The 20,262-nt window shown below is 37.9% G+C and overlaps 1 protein-coding gene across 13 annotated transcripts in view; it reads right to left on the minus strand.

Moving 5' to 3' along the window:
• Positions 1–983: 983 nt before the first annotated feature.
• LOC128685130 (interferon alpha-inducible protein 27-like protein 2B) overlaps positions 984–20,262 on the minus strand; it is a 40,909-nt gene continuing 21,630 nt past the window's right edge. For 8 of the 13 annotated variants that reach the window (XM_053771661.2, XM_070101796.1, XM_053771664.2 and 5 more), the window contains 3 exons: positions 8,708–8,912; positions 6,172–6,275; positions 985–1,623 (listed from right to left, as the gene is read on the minus strand). In XM_053771661.2, the coding sequence (XP_053627636.2) occupies positions 1,468–1,623; positions 6,172–6,275; positions 8,708–8,912 (465 nt within the window). In that variant the 3' untranslated portion in view covers positions 985–1,467. Of the gene's footprint in view, positions 1,624–2,910; positions 2,983–6,171; positions 6,276–8,707; positions 8,913–20,262 lie in introns of those variants that run through there. The other 5 variants (XM_070101783.1, XM_053771655.2, XM_053771654.2 and 2 more) reach the window with 2 other exon arrangements.

The raw sequence follows: 20,262 nt of genomic DNA on the forward strand, positions 1-20,262 counted from the left end.
CGGACATGTAGAGAGAATGGAGCGAAACAGAATGACTTAAAGAGTGCATCAGTCTGTAGTGAAACGAAGGCGGGGTAGGGATCGGCCTAGGAGGTTTTGTGTGCGAGGGGCTTGGACTTCCAGTGGGCATGCGTGAGCGTGTTTGATAGGAGTGAACAGAGACAAATGGTTTTTTATACTTGACGTGCTGTTGGAGAGTGAGCAAAGTAACATTTATGAAGGGATTCAGGCAGGCCGGACTTGAGTCCTGGAGATGGGAAGTACTGTGCCTGCACTTTGAGAGAGGGATGTTAATGTTGCAGTTTAAAAAACTGTAATGTAAAGCACCGTTCTGGCAAGACAGTGATGGAGTGAATGATGGTGAAAGTTTTTCTTTTTCGGGCCACCCTGCCTTGGTGGGAATCGGCCTGTGTGCTAATAAAAAATTATATGTGCTAATAAAAAATATATATATATATATATATATATATATATATATATATATATATATATATATATATATATATATATATATATATATATATGTCGTGCTGAATATGTAAAACTGGTCAATTAGCAAGAACTCATTTAAAATTAAGGCCTTTCTAAAATTTTCTCTTATACGTTTAAAGATATATTTTTTTTATTAATGATGATATAAAAATTTATAATTTTGCACCAAAAGGAACTTAGAAAACTTACCTAACCTTATTATAACAACCGCAATTTATTTTAGCCCAAACCAACTAAATATATTTCAGAGTTGTTTACAATAATTTAATATTAAACAATATATTATATATATATATATATATATATATATATATATATATATATATATATAAATATATATATATATATATATATATATATATATATATATATATATATATATATATATATATATATATATATATATATATATATATTATATATATATATATACATATATATATATATATATTACATATATATATATATATATATATATATATATATATATATATATATATATATATATATATATGTCGTGCCGAATAGGCAGAACTTGCGATCTTGGCTTAAATAGCAACGCTCATCTTGCCATATAGGACAAGTGAAAATTTGTGTATGCAATAATTTCGCCAAAATCATTCTGAACTTAACGAAAAAAAATATATTTCACTGTGTTTGTTTAGTATTAAATTATTGTAAACAAATCTAAAATACATTTAGTTGGGTTAGGCTAAAATAAATTGTTCTTGTTATAATAAGATTAGGTAAGTTTTCTAAGATTTCTTTGGTGTAAAATTAAATTTTTTTACATTAACATTAATAAAAAAAATATATCTTTAAACTTATAAAAGAAAATTTCAAAAAGGACTTAATTTTAAATGAGTTCTTGCTAATTGACCAGTTTTACATATTCGGCACGACATATATATATATATATATATATATATATATATGTACAAACACACGTATTTGAAGACCTTCATCTTCTTAATTCTATTTGTCATCTTTTCCATCATCACTGTCTGTCTTATCTGTTGCGACTTCGACGATCTTTGCAACACCAGCACCGACGGCAGCACCAGTGCCAGCTAGAGTAGCTGTTGCCGCAGCTCCAATCCCGGCAGCACCAGCAGACTGCAACACTGCTACCTGTCACAAACAAACGTACAATGATCCAGAGAGTGATAAGTGAGAAACACGTACAGCATTTTATTACCTTTATTGATAAAAGCTTTCACCTACGCGTTTGGCTTCTTCAATCAAATACAAAGATGATTAAATAGAAGACAACAGTAACAGTAGCGAGGTTAAGATAATATAATTAGTCTATCAACATTGGAGAAACTATTTTTGTTGTCGACAGTGCCTACGATTGATGGACTGATTAAGAACATAAAAGCATAAGAAAGAAGGAACACTGCAGCAGGCCTACTGACCTATCTGAGGCAGGTCTAAGTCATCTACCGGCTTAAGCCACTGGCCCAAGCTAGTCAGGTCAAAGTCACATCAGCCCACTCCAATTCGTGTATTTATCTAACCTATTTTTAAAACTACACAACGTTTTAGCTTCAATGACGGTATTCTGGAGTTCCACTCTTCCACAACTCTATTAACAAACCAGTGCTTTCTTATAACCTTCCTGAATCTAAATTTTTCCAACTTGAAACCATTGCTGCGAGTCCTGTCTTGGCTTGATACTTTTAGGACGTAATTTACATTCCTTTTGTATATTCATGTTATATATTTATGCACCTCAATCATATTTCCCCTAATTCTACGCCTTTCTAAACAGTGCAGATTCAGGGCCCTCATAGGGAATATATCTGATACATGTGATCAACTTCTTTACCCTCTTTGTACGTTTTCCAGTGCATTTATATCCATTCTGTAATAAGATGACAAGAACTGTACAGCATTATCTAAATGAGGCCAGTCCAAGGAAATATAAAGTTGAAGAACAACCTAAGGACTCCTATTATTTATGCTTCTTGATATGAAGCCAAAGATTATGTTTGCTTTATTGTGAACACTTAATCACTGTGGCCTGGTCACAGACCGGGCCGCGGAGGCGATGACCCCCGGAACTCTCTCTAGGTATACTGTTGTCTTGGTTTTAGATTACTGCTAACCAGAACACCTAAAACTTTTTCGCAATCAGTAATATTAAGATCTACATTATTTAATTTATATGTGGCAAGGCTGTTATCTTATCCAACGTTCAGAACCTTGTATTTGTCTATATTATTAAACTGCATGTGCCACTTCGCCGATCACTCACTGCATCAGTCTGTTCAAATCTACGTAGAGTAAGAGTGAATTAGACAGCCTATTTTGGTGTTATCGGCAGACTAGCTTGTCGCTATTTATTCCCTCATCTATGTCGTTTATGTAAATTAAGAACAACAAAGGTCCCAATACTGACCCCTGTGGAACACTGCTTGTGACGTGCTCTCACTCTGTTTTCTTCCCATTTATGCAAACTCTCCGCTGCATACTTGTCAACCAAGCCTTCAAGGAAAAAATTTTATCATATTTCGTGTAACTTAATTTTCCTCAATAGCCTCTGACGTGAAACTTTATCAAAAGCTTTACTGAAGTCCATATCCACAATATCATATTCATTACCATGATCTACCTCCTCCAATACCTTAGTGATAAAGGAAAATTCGTAAGACAGGAACGCCCCTTTGTAAAACCATGCTGAGATTCATTAATCAATTTGTCTTTCAAGATGTCTTCGAATTGCCTCGGCAATTATTATACCTGGAGATGATTTCGGGGTTCAACGCCCCGCGGTCCAGTCTGAGACCAAGCCTTGTGGTGGATCAAGGTATGAGCAACCAGGCTGCAGTTACTGCTGGCTGCACGCAAACTGACGTACGAAGCACAGCCAATTCCATAAATTTCCCCACCATGGAGATAAAGCTTATTGGTCTATAATTCGAAGCTATGGACCTGTCTCGTACTTTGTAGATAGGTATCACATTTGACATTTTCCACTTGTCTTGCACTATGCCAGTTTGTTGTGATATGTTGAAAATATTAGCCGAAGGTTTGCTAAATTCCTCTTTACATTCCTTTAAAACAGTTGCAAAACAGTTCATCAGGGCCTGGGGATTTGTTAGTTTTCAATTTCTCTATTTGTCTGAGGACAATGTCGATTGTTACCCTAATTGTGAGTAGTTTATTATCGTCTTGTTCTACATAATTAATTTCTGGAATGCTGCTGGTATCTTCCTGCATAAAAACTGAGAGGAAGTGTTTAAAATTTTACACATTTCCTTAACACTGTTTGGGTTAGTCTTCGAATCCCTTGTGACTTTTGCCTTTTAATCTCTCTCTGCTTTTCTTACTCCTTTTTTCATGTCTGTCTTTAACTGAATACACTGACTTCTTAAATGCCTCTCCCCTCTTTTGATATGCCTATATATGCTTCTCTTTTGACCAGTGAGATGTTTTAACCTATTGTTTATTCATTTGGTATTTTTGTTTGATCAAATTTCCCTGCTCGGAACATAAGTTGTCTGGACAACTAGAACTATGCTCTGAAAAAGTCATACTGGCAAACAACACTACCTACCTGACCCATAGTCAGGTCATTCCAATTCAGCCCACCCAGGTAATTTCTCAGTCCCATGAAATCGGCCAAGCAGAAGTCTTGGAGAGAAAGTTGATTGTAGTTTTTGGGGTAATTCCATAATATTTTGAAACTAAGTGACTTGTAATAGCTCATTATTAACCTTAAGTTTATTAATTAGTGATTCTTTGTTGGCAAGAACCAAGTCAAGAGGTTATTTCCTTTAATTCATTCTGTCACAAACTGTTTTAAAAAACAATCCTGTATAGCATCAAGAAAGTCACTAGACTCAATATTTCCTATCACATTATTCCAGTCAATTTGTCTAAAGTTAAAATCTCCCATTAATACAACATTTTCATCTAGATGCCTTATGAATTCCGTCCATAGCAGCTTACTGTGTTCTCTATCACGGTTTCGGGGCCTATAAATCACAACCAAAATTAATATTTCGCGACCCTCGAGAAACTGTAGCCAGTCAAATTCTGTGTCCGATATTTCTATTCTTATATCTTGCCTAACACAATTTAATTTATCTCTGACATATATTGCCACTCCAGCACCCTTCCTGTTGACTCTATCAGTGTGTGTTTTTATAGCCTTGTATGTGACATTCAGAAACATTTCTCTATCAGGCTGAACTAGATCTCCGTTACAGCAATAATATCTATATTACCTGTACATGCAACTAATCTTAGTTCATCTATCTCATTTCTTAGATTCCTACTATTGGTATAGTAAACCTTAAGGTAACCAGTCTCTATCTGCCCTCTAATGTCTCTTTCTTTTCTGATCGATTGCTTTGCCTTTACTAGCCTCTTCATTTTGAATATTATCGTTTAAACATATCCCTGAGATATTCTGGTAATATCTGCTGTTTTCAACCTTAGTACTGCAACCTTACTATTTCCCGCACACACCCATACCTCTATAATCTATCAGTCTAAAATCTAAGGCAAGTCAGCAATAGCCGCCTCAGTTGGCTTGGTTAATGCAACTACTCCAGCCCCAGTGAGATGTACCCCATCCCTTGCATACATATCACGTTTGCCATAGGGTTTGTCCCAGTTATTAATGAATGGGGCTGCGAATTCCTTGCAACACCTGTCCAGCCAGTAATTTATACAAATTGCCTTAGACAACCATTCCCACTCCTCTTATAGGCAAGATGCTATATATGACTGGGACCCCTCCCTTAGACCTAATTGTATCTATGGCTGACTTGTACTTATCCAGCAACTCCTGCCTCCTGGCCTTCCCTATGTCGTTTCCATCACTAAGATAATGGGATTGTTCCTGTTAACTATGTCATTAACATCAACTCATGGGAAACACACTCTCCCACCTTCCCATCTCTGTTACAGAAAGCACGGTCCATATATCTTAACTCTGAATCGCCAACTACAAGGATGCCCTTACCTTTGTTAGCAAGGGAGCTATTTCTGATACATGTGATCAACTTCTTTACCCTCTTTGTACGTAACTGATAACTACTGACGTACACTCGTCCTGGTGAACAGAAAATAGATTTCCTACCTTCAAATCGATTCTATTAACCTTCTTTATCTTGATGCTTCTTTTTGAAGTATGAATCATTTTCCACTCTCCAACTCACTGCTGGTAACTTTATCCCCCTTACCAGCTCCAACAATCTCACTCGCTCCCAAACCCATCTATGCGAATTTTCTGCCTTCTATTTTCCTCCTGTAGAAGTAGAACCAACTCCTTAACACTTTAACCTGAGATTCTAAAACACTACAGGAGCAAGCCATGGTGATCAGTATCAACTCATGCTAATCCCCCAGACAGCTTTGAACAGAATGGCCTCTCGTGGCCACTGACCTCATCTTTACCTCATCACTATTGCTGCCTACTGTTTACACGCCTCTTCATTTCACTTGAGCCTACGGCTTAGGAGAAACGTTTCAACAATAAAAATACCCATCTGTTGCACATGTCTTATCAGTATGCAATACGTATATCACGTTTCCTGCACACATCCTGAGTGAACAAACGAATGCATGTGAATTGCGTTATATTGCGTATAATGCAATAGCACTTTTTATTAACTCCACATATCATAATATAGCACAATAACCACACACACACTATTCACTCACCAAACTGCCAGCAGCAACTGCTCCTCCATTAGCTATAGCAGCAGAAGACATCATACTTGCAGCCAAGGATCCAGCGGCGATGCCCGCTGAGGTAAATCCCGCAGCTGTGTGATGAATGGTTTAAATCAATTAGCAAAAATATTTGAGACGTTTAATAGCTAAATTTAAGGTTAATCAGATTAGTTGTGATATGGAATACTGTGACCCATATGTAGTATATCTCCTTACATCTAAGAACTATCAAAATGGAATACAATACCGACAGGTTGTCAGGTAAGACACATAGGCACCAGTTAGGCAACTTTATTCCGAAACGTTTCGCCTACACAGTAGGCTTCTTCAGTCGAATACAGAAAGTAGGCAGGAACAGTAGAGATGTGAAGACGATGTAATCAGTCCATCACCCTTGAAGTCGTAGAATTTGAGGTTGTCAGTCCCTCAGCCTGGAGAAGTTCAGTTCCATAGTCAGGAACTATCTGATAGTTCCTGACTATGGAACTGAACTTCTCCAGGCTGAGGGACTGACAACCTCAAATTCTACGACTTCAAGGGTGATGGACTGATTACATCGTCTTGACATCTCTACTGTTCCTGCCTACTTTCTGTATTCGACTGAAGAAGCCTACTGTGTAGGCGAAACGTTTCGGAATAAAGTTGCCTAACTGTTGCCTATGTGTCTTACCTACCATCTAAGAACTACATAGGATTTTTTTTTAATTTAATGCATTTGTAGAAGTTTTAATTCCGATTTAATCACCAAGAACGTACAGTGTCCCAAACTGTATTTACCTTCTTTTTGATAAACTTGAGCTATGTTCTTAAACATTTCATTTATATTTGTTGAAGATTTCATGGCCATTAGTTTTCTCTAGTCCACAAGTCCTCAAGAGAGGTTCCTATATGACGATGAAGGATTCTTGATTCTAGGAATGGGACCTGATGTCCCTTTTCTTACATCGAACCTGTATTACCACTACTGGTTGAGTGCTCACTCGTGGAAATATTAATATTTGTTAATGTTGCTCATATTTTTTCATATTATGAAAATTTCGATGTAGTCTGCATTTCTACACTAATCATACGTCGTGAGTGTAAACAACTAATCTCCATTCTTTTGAATTTTGTGTATATTATTCACCACACCCATCGCACTCAAATACGGCATCTCCACTACCTGGAACCTCCTCTCTGCTACAACATTTAAAACCTGTGTTCCTTGCTATTATAATAGTGTTGACTCCACTATATTCAGGAACATAACCCTTTTTGTCTCCATGGATAAATAACAAAAAAGGCACTATACCATGACTGGAACAATACACAAATAACCCGCACACAGAAGAGAGGAGCTTACGACGTTTCGGTTCGACTTGGACCATTTACAAAGTCACACTAACAAAAAGGAGAGAAGGATGGAGTACATATAGGCCAGCAGACACTGACGTGAGCAAGAGAGGTAGTGGAAGTAATAGTAGTGGTTGTGGAGTCAGTTAAATACTAAGAAAGAGGAGCACTGCAAGTGAGCTAGAGGCCCACAGACGGTAAGAGCAAGAACACGGAGGGGGGGGGAATAATAATAAAGGACAAATTCCCAAGGCAAAAGGACAACCCAAAGGAGAAAGAGGAAAGGGGAAGAGTGTGAAGGGAAAAAAAAATCAGATTAAGTCAGGGTGTTCTGAAGTTTGGAGCATTTTACATAGTAATGGGAAAGGAAGGTATCTATAAAGCCATACATGGATAAAATCCTGTTTACACAGGTAACCCATTTTCAATTAGTATTTTGTGTAGCGGTCATTTTCTACAGAACAGTTCTCTTCTAAGTGTATAATTTTAGGGCATTATTTACAATGGTTTTTATGGTGTTAGCTTCACTCTTTGCTGATAACATCGTGTTTATTCAAAAAGATAGCTTTGGAAAGATATGCATAGATCATTGATTACAAAAAAAATAGCAGAGGACCTAGAATGCTACTCTGAGCAAAACTAATTTTGTTAGAGGAACTGATGAAGTCTTCACAGTTATGGATGAATTTTTGTGCCTGAAGCAGTTTAACTAGTTATATTAATATGAACGACTTCCAACTCCCTTAGTAAAGAACTAAAAGAGATGAATACTGAAGTCAGTCGACGATTAAAGAAAGTAAACAAACTATGCAATTAGATATTTGCTCTTAATGACTGCTGTGTATATTAACTTGAATTTTATTTGGGTAACTTTTGTGTATTATTTGCGTCCTCAACTATACCGGGCAAAATAAGTGTTTGGTGAGCTGAGTTAGCCTAAGAAAGTTTGCAGACAGAACCAAGTGAACCGCAGGCAGTACATGTTTAGCTAATTAGTTGCATTTCATATATTCATATATAGAAGAAATCTATATCTTGAATAGCACACAAGCAAAATTTTATGTACAGAGAGAGTAACATCATCCATTTACGAAAGATATGCAAAGTGAGTAAGTAAAACCTTGAGATTCTCAACAAGTAAGATATAAAACAGAATGCATTACTCACGCGCATAGAGGAAATTAAAACTCGCCTGTCAAAACAACCGGAGCTGCAACAACCATTCCTACAGCACCAACAGTAGCGGCCGCGCCATAACCCACGACCTTCCAAAACGTATTACCTTCTTTTTTATTAGGAGGATCTGATGGAGGTGTCGGAGCTGATGGTGGTGTCGGAGCTGATGGAGGTGTCTTCTGTCTGTTGCTGGTTACTACGTCAACTAGCTCTTCAGAATCCTGTTAGAAACAAAAGATATGCCATTACCAGAATGAAACTCATTAACAGTCCAGTTCACTTACCACACAAGGCTTATTACTGCGTCACTAGACGATGAACAAAAATGTGTGTTCTGTTACATAGTCCATTGAGGAGTTGCCAAAATTAAGTCAAATACTTGTACTAGAGTCATAAAATACTGTCAGTGTATCTTAATATGTAACATTCACTTTTTGCTGCACTATCCAAAACAACAGAAATCCTTCCCTTCTGTGTTATTCATTTTCTTAAGTTGTATTCTCCACAATTAGCTTAGAGGCACCCAAACTACCGTATATATATATATATATATATATATATATATATATATATATATATATATATATATATATATATATATATGGCTCTTGTTCTTCTTTATTTCTTCTATTGTCCATGGGGAAGTGGAAAAGAATCTTTCCTCCGTAAGCCATGCGTGTCGTATGAGGCGACTAAAATGCCGGGAGCAATGAGCTAGTAACCCCTTCTCCTGTAGACATTTACTAAAAAAGAGAAGAAGAAAAACTTTATAAAACTGGGATGCTTGAATGTGCGTGGATGTAGTGCGGATGACAAGAAACAGATGATTGCTGATGTTATGAATGAAAAGAAGTTGGATGTCCTGGCCCTAAGCGAAACAAAGCTGAAGGGGGTAGGGGAGTTTCGGTGGGGGAAAATAAATGGGATTAAATCTGGAGTGTCTGAGAGAGTTAGAGCAAAGGAAGGGGTAGCAGTAATGTTGAAGGATCAGTTATGGAAGGAGAAAAGAGAATATGAATGTGTTAATTCAAGAATTATGTGGGTTAAAGTAAAGGTTGGATGCGAGAAGTGGGTCATAATAAGCGTGTATGCACCTGGAGAAGAGAGGAATGCAGAGAGAGAGAGATTTTGGGAGATGTTAAGTGAATGTATAGGAGCCTTTGAACCACGTGAGAGAGTAATTGTGGTAGGGGACCTGAATGCTAAAGTAGGAGAAACTTTTAGAGAGGGTGTGGTAGGTAAGTTTGGGGTGCCAGGTGTAAATGATAATGGGAGCCCTTTGACTGAACTTTGTATAGAAAGGGGTTTAGTTATAGGTAATACATATTTTAAGAAAAAGAGGATAAATAAGTATACAAGATATGATGTAGGGCGAAATGACAGTAATTTGTTGGATTATGTATTGGTAGATAAAAGACTGTTGAGTAGACTTCAGGATTTACATGTTTATAGAAGGGCCACAGATATATCAGATCACCTTCTAGTTGTAGCTACACTGAGGGTAAAAGGTAGATGGGATACAAGGAGAATAGAAGCATCAGGGAAGAGAGAGGTGAAGATTTATAAACTAAAAGAGGAGGCAGTTAGAGAAAGATATAAACAGCTATTGGATGATAGATGGGCTAATGAGAGCATAGGTAATGGGGTCGAAGAGGTATGGAGTAGGTTTAAAGATGTAGTGTTAGAGGGTTCAGCAGAAGTTTGTGGTTACAGGAAAGTGGGTGCGGGAGGGAAGAGGAGCGATTGGTGGAATGATGATGTAAAGAGAGTAGTAAGGGAGAAAAAGTTAGCATATGAGAAGTTTTTACAAAGTAGAAGTGATGCAAGGAGGGAAGAGTATGTGGAGAAAAAGAGAGAGGGTAAGAGAGTGGTGAAGCAATGTAAAAAGAGACCAAATGAGAGACTGGGTGAGATGTTATCAACAAATTATGTTGAAAATAAGAAAAAGTTTTGGAGTGAGATTAACAAGTTAAGGAAGCCTAGAGAACAAATGCATTTGTCAGTTAAAAATAGGAGAGTTATTAAATGGAGAGTTAGAGGTATTGGGAAGATGGAGGGAATATTTTGAGGAATTGTTAAATGTTGATGAAGATAGGGAAGCTGTGATTTCGTGTATAGGGCAAGGAGAAATAACATCTTGTAGGAGTGAGGAAGAGCCAGTTGTGAGTGTGGGGGAAGTTCGTGAGGCAGTAGGTAAAATGAAAGGGGGTAAGGCAGCCGAGATTGATGGGATAAAGATAGAAATGTTAAAAGCAGGTGGGGATATAGTTTTGGAGTGGTTGGTGCAGTTATTTAATAAATGTATGGAAGAGGGTAAGGTACCTAGAGATTGGTAGAGAGCATGCATAGTTCCTTTGTATAAAGGCAAAGGGGACAAAAGAGAGTGCAAAAATTGTAGGGGGATAAGTCTGTTGAGTATACCTGGTAAAGTGTACGGTAGAGTTATTATTGAAAGAATTAAGAGTAAGACGGAGAATAGGATAGCAGATGAACAAGGAGGCTTTAGGAAAGGTAGGGGGTGTGTGGACCAGGTGTTTACAGTGAAACATATAAGTGAACAGTATTTAGATAAGGCTAAAGAAGTCTTTGTGGCATTTATGGATTTGGAAAAGGCGTATGACAGGGTGGATAGGGGGGCAATGTGGCAGATGTTGCAGGTGTATGGTGTAGGAGGTAGGTTACTGAAAGCAGTGAAGAGTTTTTGCGAGGATAGTGAGGCTCAAGTTAGAGTATGTAGGAAAGAGTGAAATTATTTCCCAGCAAAAGTAGGCCTTAGACAAGGATGCATGATGCCACCATGGTTGTTTAATATATTTATAGATGGGGTTGTAAGAGAAGTAAATGCGAGGGTCTTGGTAAGAGGCGTGGAGTTAAAAGATAAAGAATCAAACATAAAGTGGGAGTTGTCACAGTTGCTCTTTGCTGATGACACCGTGCTCTTGGGAGATTCTGAAGAGAAGTTGCAGAGAATGGTGGATGAATTTGGTAGGGTGTGCAAAAGAAGAAAATTAAAAGAATTCTGTTCCACTTCCATGGGAAAGTGGAGCAGAATTCTTCCTCCGTAAGCCGTGCGTGTTATAAGAGGCGACTAAAATGCCAGGAGCAAGGGGCTAGTAACCCCTTCTCCTGTATATGTTACTAAATATAAAAGGAGAAACTTTCGTTTTTCCCTTTGGGCCACTCTGCCTCGGTGGGATACGGCCGATGTGTTGAAAGAAAGAAAGATTATATATATATATATATATATATATATATATATATATATATATATATATATATATATATATATATATATATATATATATATGCAAAACAACCACTCTGAAAGAATAGAGAAATTCCAAGCGCTTTCGTGACTACTCACATTATCAAGGAACTATGAAAGTGAAGCATCCAAGGAAGCTATATAAGGGGTCGGCCAGCACCTCACTATCAGATCCCACAACGGTTAAACACGTGACGCGCGGCGAGCCAACTTGGATAGGTCCTTTGCAAAACTCACCCCCAAGCTATTTATTTGTCCAGTGTATTATTAAATTCTTCCCAAATTCTATAATAATACACTGGACAAATAAATAGCTTGGGGGTGAATTTTGCAAAAGACCTATCCAAGTTGGCTCGCCGCGCGTCACGTGTTTAACCGTTGTGGGATCTGATAGTGAGGTGCTGGCCGACCCCTTATATAGCTTCCTTGGATGCTTCACTTTCATAGTTCCTTGATAATGTGAGTAGTCACGAAAGCGCTTGGAATTTCTCTATTCTTTCAGAGTGGTTGTTTTGCATATTTTGAAATCACCTGTTTACTGTGATCTTATTGCATATATATATATATATATATATATATATATATATATATATATATATATATATATATATATATATATATATATATATAATGTCGTGCCGAATATGTAAAACTGGTCAATTAGCAAGAACTCATTTAAAATTAAGTCCTTTCTGAAATTTTCTCATATACGTTTAAAGATATATTTTTTTTGATTAATGTTAATGTAAAAAATTTTAATTTTGCACCAAAAGAATCTTAGAAATCTTACCTAACCTTATTATAACAAGAACAATTTATTTTAGCCTAACCCAACTAAATATATTTTAAATACGTTTACAATAATTTAGTACTAAACAAACACAATCATATATATATTTTTCGCTAGGTTTAGAATGGTTTTGGCGAAATTATTGCATATACAAATTTTCACTTGTCCTATATGGCAAGATGAGCGTTGCTATTTAAGCCAAGATCGCAAGTTCTGCCTATTCGGCACGACATACATATATATATATATATATATATATATATATATATATATATATATATATATATATATATATATATGCAATAAGATCACAGTAAACAGGTGATTTCAAAATATGCAAAACAACCACTCTGAAAGAATAGAGAAATTCCAAGCGCTTTCGTGACTATTCACGAATGTGAGTAGATAATGTGAGTAGTCACGAAAGCGCTTGGAATTTCTCTATTCTTTCAGGGTGGTTGTTTTGCATATATATATATATATATATATATATATATATATATATATATATATATATATATATATATATATACAAACACTGATCTCTGGCTGAAGGAGACTCGTACCTACGAACCTTAGGACAAGGTACGCAGTGCTTTACCAATCTACCCACACTAGACAATACCTTGGCGTGTAGCATGTGCTACACGTTTGATCCAAGGCAGCCAGCTTTCAGGGAGAAGGATTACAGCTTTTCATCTCATCCCCTGCATGCATCAGCCTTACTAGAGATTTTAACAATGCTAGGAATTCGCGAGAGCAGGCGAAATATACACAAACACTGATCTCTGGCTGAAGGAGACTCGAACCTACGAACTTTAGGACAAGGTACGCAGTGCTTTACCAATCTACTCACACTTGACAATACCTTGGCGTGTAGCATGTGCTACACGTTTGATCCAAGGCAGCCAGCTTTCAGGGGATGAGATGAAAAGCTGTAATCCTTCTCCCTGAAAGCTGGCTGCCTTGGATCAAACGTGTAGCACATGCTACACGCCAAGGTATTGTCCAGTGTGGGTAGATTGGTAAAGCACTGCGTACCTTGTCCTAAGGTTCGTAGGTTCGAGTCTCCTTCAGCCAGAGATCAGTGTTTGTATATATATATATATATATATATATATATATATATATATATATATATATATATATATATATATATATATATATATATATATATATATAAAATCTTTCTTTCTTTCAACACATCGGCCGTATCCCACCGAGGCGGAGTGGCCCAAAGGGAAAAACGAAAGTTTCTCCTTTTATATTTAGTAACATATACAGGAGAAGGTGTTACTAGCCCCTTGCTCCTTGCATTTTAGTCGCCTCTTATAACACGCATAGCTTACGGAGGAAGAATTCTGTTCCACTTCCCCATGGAAGTGGAACAGAATATATATATATATATATTATTTCAACAACCAACCATATCCCACCAAGGCAGGGTGGCCCAAAAAGAAAAACGAAAGTTTTTCTTTTTAAATTTAGTAATTTATGCAAGAGAAGGGGCTACTTGCCCCTTGCTCCTGGCATTTTATATATAATATATATATATATATAATGTGTATATGAGTAGTACCAGAGGCGGCTGAGCGGTCCCTTCCTGAGCGGTCCCTCCTGAAAGGGCTGCTGGTGAGTGGTCCCTTTTTCACACCTATGTGCTAATGACCTTTTTCACACCTATGTGCTAATGACCTTAACCCCGCCCACGACCCCCGCCCACGAACCCCGCCCACGACCGCCACCTGCGCCCCCCCAAACGCGCCCCCCCCACCCGCGCCCCCCACCCGTGCCTCCCCTCCCGCGCCTCCCCACCCGCCCCACCGCGCCTCGGCCGTCGTGCCCGACCGCGCCTTCTGCTGCGCCTTCTGCAGCGTCGTCCGGATCTCCCCCGCGCCCCAAATGTTTTTTACGATTTTTTTCAAAAATTTTTTTGAATTTCATTTTATTTTGCTCTCCCCGAATCAAGTTTTTTGGATTGCCCCTCCCAATTTCACCCCCATCCCAAACTTTTTCGATTTTTTTTTCTCGATATCAAAGACTCCAATTCCTCGGATCAAGTTTTTTGGAAGTCTCCATCTCCTTGGATCAAAGTTTTTCTCGATAATACAAAGACTCCAATTCCTCGGATCAAATTTTTCTCGAAATCAAAGCCTCCATCTCCTTGGATCAAGCTTTTCTCGATAATACCAAGACTCCATCTCCATGGATTAAGGTTTTCTCCTCCATCTCCTCGGATCAAAGTTTTTTGGATTCCCCCCTCTGGGGGTAAGCATTCAAATGAACTCCTATGGGGCATGGTGCTCTCTCTTACTACAGGTCTAAACAAGTGTGACGTCAGTATCCCTCGGGGTTAAAACAACTCTAGGAGATATAAGGAATGAATAAGGAAGGATGTTTTAGGGATGATGTGGATGAGGAAATGTGATATGCAACATAAATGCGGTATGAATATTCATACCGCAATATGTCAAGTATAGGTTTTTTGGTGTATGTCTTAGTTAAGATGTGTATGTCTTAGTTGGAGGTGAATGTCTTAGATTTGGTGTGTATGTCTAAAATTTGTGATTGAAATGTATAAGATGTGGGTGTCTGTGTATTATTTTTTTTTTGTGATAGTGATATGTTATAGTGCTCATGTTATGTAATAGATGTTGGTGGAAGTGTTGTGGTATTTTTGTGTATGTTTTATTTTTGTGCGAACATTTAAAAATAAGTGTTTTCAGTGATCATAGTTTTGAGATGCATGATCTTAGATTTTGGTGGTCTTGGTGATGAGTGTTGATAGATGACGGTAAACATGATATGGAATTGGTGATCGTGATTTTTGTGTGAATAATTATAAAAATGTGTGTTGTCTGTGATCTTGGTGGTGGGGTCATAAAATCTGGTAATCGTCTTGGATATAGTGTTCTTAGATAATGTAGGGTACAACAGGTTGAAACAAGGTGGGTTGGGTGTGATGTTACCAACCACCAAGTAACACAATGGGAGTGTGAGCTCGTCGGTCCTGTGAGGTGTGACATCGTGTGTTGGTGGTAGTGAGGTGAGTGCGCTTAGATATTGTCAAATATGATTTTTTTGTGTGTGTGAAATGTTTATAAAAATGAGTGTTTTCTGTGATATTAGTGATTTTTGAGGTAAGTGAACATGGGTGATTGTAGTTGGTGGTTGTCTTAGATTATGTGTGTGTACAAGATATGTTATCATTGATGATCATCATGTACTAAGTGTTTGCGTATTAGGTTTGTGTTCATGCTTTTTTTTATGCGCCAAATGGGGAGGGAGATCTTGGTTACAGTGATTTGAGGGGATTTCTATAAAAAGGATGTTAGATGGTGATGTTAAACTTAGTTTCTGGTGATTTTGACGGTGATTTGGTAGTATTCAGTGGTGATTTGGTAGTTATCAGTAGTGTTTTGGGAGTATTCGGAGGTGTTTGATGGTGTTTTTTGAAGGTGTTCAAATGACGTGCAGAGTATTTTTTGAAGAAGATCAGTGGTGTTCAGAGTTCGTTCAAAGTTAGTCAGTGTGTTAGATATGGTAATGTCTCATGTCATAAGTGTATAAGTTAGTTTTTTGGGGGGCTAATGTTGTAAAGTCTGGAGAATGAGGGAGGAGTTTGGGGGGGATGAGCTGTAATTTAATGAACTGTGTAAGTGTGAATGAGAATGTGAATTGGTGGGTGAGTTAGAGAAGACAAAATGTTATGTGATCTTAGTAAAAGTATAGATATTTTTAGTGATCTTCGTTATGATGATGTTGTAAGAGAATGTGTACAAAAAAAATGTGTGGTCTTAGTGGTGGGGTTATAGAATTTGGTAAACGTCTTGATTGTGGTGATCTTAGATATTGGAGATATAACAGATATGTGTTTGTGTTAGTTTTGGTAAAATGTCTCATGTCATAAGTGTCTGAGTTAGTTTTTGTGTTAATGTTGTAAAGTCTGGAGACTGAGGGAGTAGTATGGTGGATGTGTTGTAATTTCAGTTAATGAAATGTGTAAGTGTAGATAAATTAGAGATGATAAATCTTATTTGGGAGTAATCAAAACGATATTTTGGAAGTGCTTCAGTGTTGTTTGGAAATGTTCAAAGGTGTTTATGTGAGTATTCAAATGATTTATGAGAATGTTCGAAGTAATCTTGGGGTTGTTCTGTAGTGAGATGATAAAGGTTGTGGATGAGAGGTATTGAAAAAAGGTGGTCTCAAATGATGTATGAGAGTGTTTTGAAGGTGTTCAAAGTAAAGTGAGGTGTGTGTGTGTGTGTGTGTGTGTGTGTGTGTGTGTGTGTGTGTGTGTGTGTGTGTTAGGTGGTCATAGAGTTTTGTGAATATCTTGGTTTCAGTGATTTTAGTGGATTTGAGTAGGATAAGTTAGGTTAGGTTAGGATAAGTTAGGTTAGGATAAGTTAGGTTAGGTTAGGTTAGGATAAGTTAGGTTAGGTTAGATTAGGATAAGTTAGGTTAGGTTAGGTTAGGTTAGGTTAGGTTAGGATAAGTTAGGTTAGGTTAGGTTAGGATAAGTTAGGTTAGGTTAGGTTAGGATAAGTTAGGTTAGGTTAGGTTAGGATAAGTTAGGTTAGGTTAGGATAAGTTAGGTTAGGATAGGTTAGGATAGGTTAGGTTAGGTTAGGTTAGGTTCGGTTAGGTTAGGTTAGGTTCGGTTAGGTTAGGTTAGGTTAGGATAAGTTAGGTTATGTTAGGTTAGGATAAGTTAGGTTAGAATAGGTTAGGTTAGGTTAGGTTAGGTTACGTTCGGTTAGGTTAGGTTAGGTTAAGTGTGTGTGTGTGTGTGTGTGTGTGTGTGTGTGTTAGGTGGTCATAGAGTTTTGTGAATATCTTGGTTACAGTGATTTTAGTGGATTTGAGATGGGTGATGAGATGCATTTGTGGATGTGAAATGTGATTTTTGTGTGTGTTCAGAAGAGGTGTTTTGGGAGATGGGTGAGTGGATGTGAAGAAATGCGGGTGAGATGGAAAGGGGTATGGGGAGGGTTGTATTAGAAATTTAATGAAATATGGGGGGATTTTACTGAAAATAAAGGTAATGTGTGAATATTTTAAAAAGAAATTATAGAATTGAAAAGTTTTGATATATTGGAAAAGAATGGAGGGTGTTGAAACATGTCGCAATAGTTGGGTAGTGAGATTAGTTGATGCGAGTATAATATCAATTTATGTGGATACAAGGACATGGGTGTGGAGAGGATTTTATTAGAATTTTAGTAATGTAAAGAGGAAATGTGTATTACATTTAAGATTCAGTAAAAAGAAGGGGAAAAAAATTGTGAATAAATTGGTAATTGATGAGGGTTGTGGGTAATGTAGTCGAACTAGAGATACCAAAAAAGATGATATAAGTGGGTTGTTTTTGTGACTTTTTCTGATGAAATTAGTTAAAACGAGAAAAAATTGTGGGTTGTTGGTGATGTGGGTTGTGGGTGATGTGGGATGTGGGTGTTGTGGGTTGTGGGGTGTTGTGGGATGTGGGTGTTGATCTTAGTTTATGGTGATTTTGGTTGTGTTTTGAGTGTATTCAGTGGTGTTTTAGTAGTATTCAGTGGTGTATTTGGGAGTACTCAAATGGTGTTTTGAGGTTATTCAAAGGTGTGATTATAAGTTGTGGTTTGTTGTTGTTGTGACTTTCTGATAAAATTAGTTAAAACGAGAAAAAAAATTGTGGGGTGTGGGTGATGTGGGTTGTGTGTGTTGTGGGGTGTGGGTGATATGGGTTGTGTGTGTTGTGGGGTGTGGGTGATGTGGGTTGTGGGTGTTGTGGGATGTGGATGTTGTGGGTGTTGTTGTCGAACTAGAGATACCGAAAAAGATGTTATAAGTGGGTTGTTGTTGTGCCTTTTTCTGATGAAATTAGTTAAAACGAGAAAAAATTGTGGGGTGTGGGTGTTGTGGGTTGTGGGTGTTGTGGGTGTTGTGGGTTGTGGGTGTTGTGGGATGTGGGTGTTGTGGGTGTTGTTGTCGAACTAGAGATACCGAAAAAGATGTTATAAGTGGGTTGTTGTGACTTTCTGATGAAATTAGTTAAAACGAGAAAAAATTGTGGGGTGTGGGTGTTGTGGGTTGTGGGTGTTGTGGGTTGTGGTTGTTGTGGGATGTGGGTGTTGATCTTAGTTTATGGTGATTTTGGTAGTGTTTTGAGTGTATTCAGTGGTGTTTTAGTAGTATTCAGTGGTGTATTTGGGAGTACTCAAATGGTGTTTTGGAAGTGTTTCAGTGTTGTTTGGAAATGTTCAAAGGTGTTTTTGAAGGTGTTCAAATGATGTGCAAGAGTACTTATGAAGGTGTTCTGAGAGTATTCAGAGGTGATTTTGGGGGTGTTCGAATGATGTTTTTGGAGTATTTAAAGGCAATTGATGGTGTTTTTTGGTGATGTTCAAAGTAAAGTGTTTGAGTTAGTTTTTGTGATAATGTTGTGAAGTCTGGAGGAGTTTGGGGGGATGAGTTTGGGGAGATGAGTTGTAATTTAATGAAATGTGTAAGTGTAGATAAATTAGAGCTGTCAAATCTTATTTATGAGTATTCAAAATGTTGTCTTGGAAGTGATTCAGTGTTGTTTGGAAATGTTCAAAGGTATTTTTGTGAGTATTCAAATGATTTATGAGAGTGTTTTGAAGGTGTTCAAAGTAAAGTGAGGTGTGTGTGCGTATTAACTTCGTAATATGTAAAATTGTGACTAGTGAATTTATCGAAAAGTGGTTATAAGTGTTGTGGTGACTTTCTGATGAAATAGTTAAAACGAGAAAAATTGGGGGTTATGAGAGAAAATTGTGAGGTGTTGGTTGGAGTGTGAGGGTTCGGGAGGGTAGTAAGAGAGAGCACCATGCCCCATAGGAGGAGTTCCTTTGAATGCTTACCCCCAGAGGGGGGAATCCAAAAAACTTTGATCCGAGGAGATGGAGGAGAAAACCTTGATCCATGAAGATGGAGTCTTGAAATTATCGAGAAAGATCCAAGGAGATGGAGACTTTGATTTCGAGAAAAATTTGATCCGAGGAATTGGAGTCTTTGTATTATCGAGAAAAACTTTGATCCAAGGAGATGGAGACTTCCAAAAAACTTGATCCGAGGAATTGGAGTCTTTGATATCGAGAAAAAAAAATTCAAAAAATTTGGGATGGGGGTGAAAGTGGGAGGGGCAATCCAAAAAACTTGATTCGATGAGAGCACAATAAAATGAAATTAAAAAAAAAATTTGAAAAAAATCGGAAAAAAAATCGGGGCGCGGGGGCGATCCGCACGACGCTGCAGAAGGCGCAGTCGGGCGCGACGGCCGAGGCGCGGCGGGGCGGGTGGGGAGGCGCAGGTGGGGGGCGCGGGTGGGGGGCGTGGGTGGGGGGGGGTCGCGGGTGGGGGGGCGCGGGTGGGGGTCGTGGGCGGGGTTAAGGTCATTAGCACATAGGTGTGAAAAAGGTCATTAGCACATAGGTGTGAAAAAGGTCATTAGCACATAGGTGTGAAAAAGGGACCGCTCAGCCGCAGCCCTTTCAGGAGGGAC

Source organism: Cherax quadricarinatus, chromosome 5 (assembly GCF_038502225.1).
Source record: "Cherax quadricarinatus isolate ZL_2023a chromosome 5, ASM3850222v1, whole genome shotgun sequence".
Taxonomy (NCBI): domain Eukaryota; kingdom Metazoa; phylum Arthropoda; class Malacostraca; order Decapoda; family Parastacidae; genus Cherax; species Cherax quadricarinatus.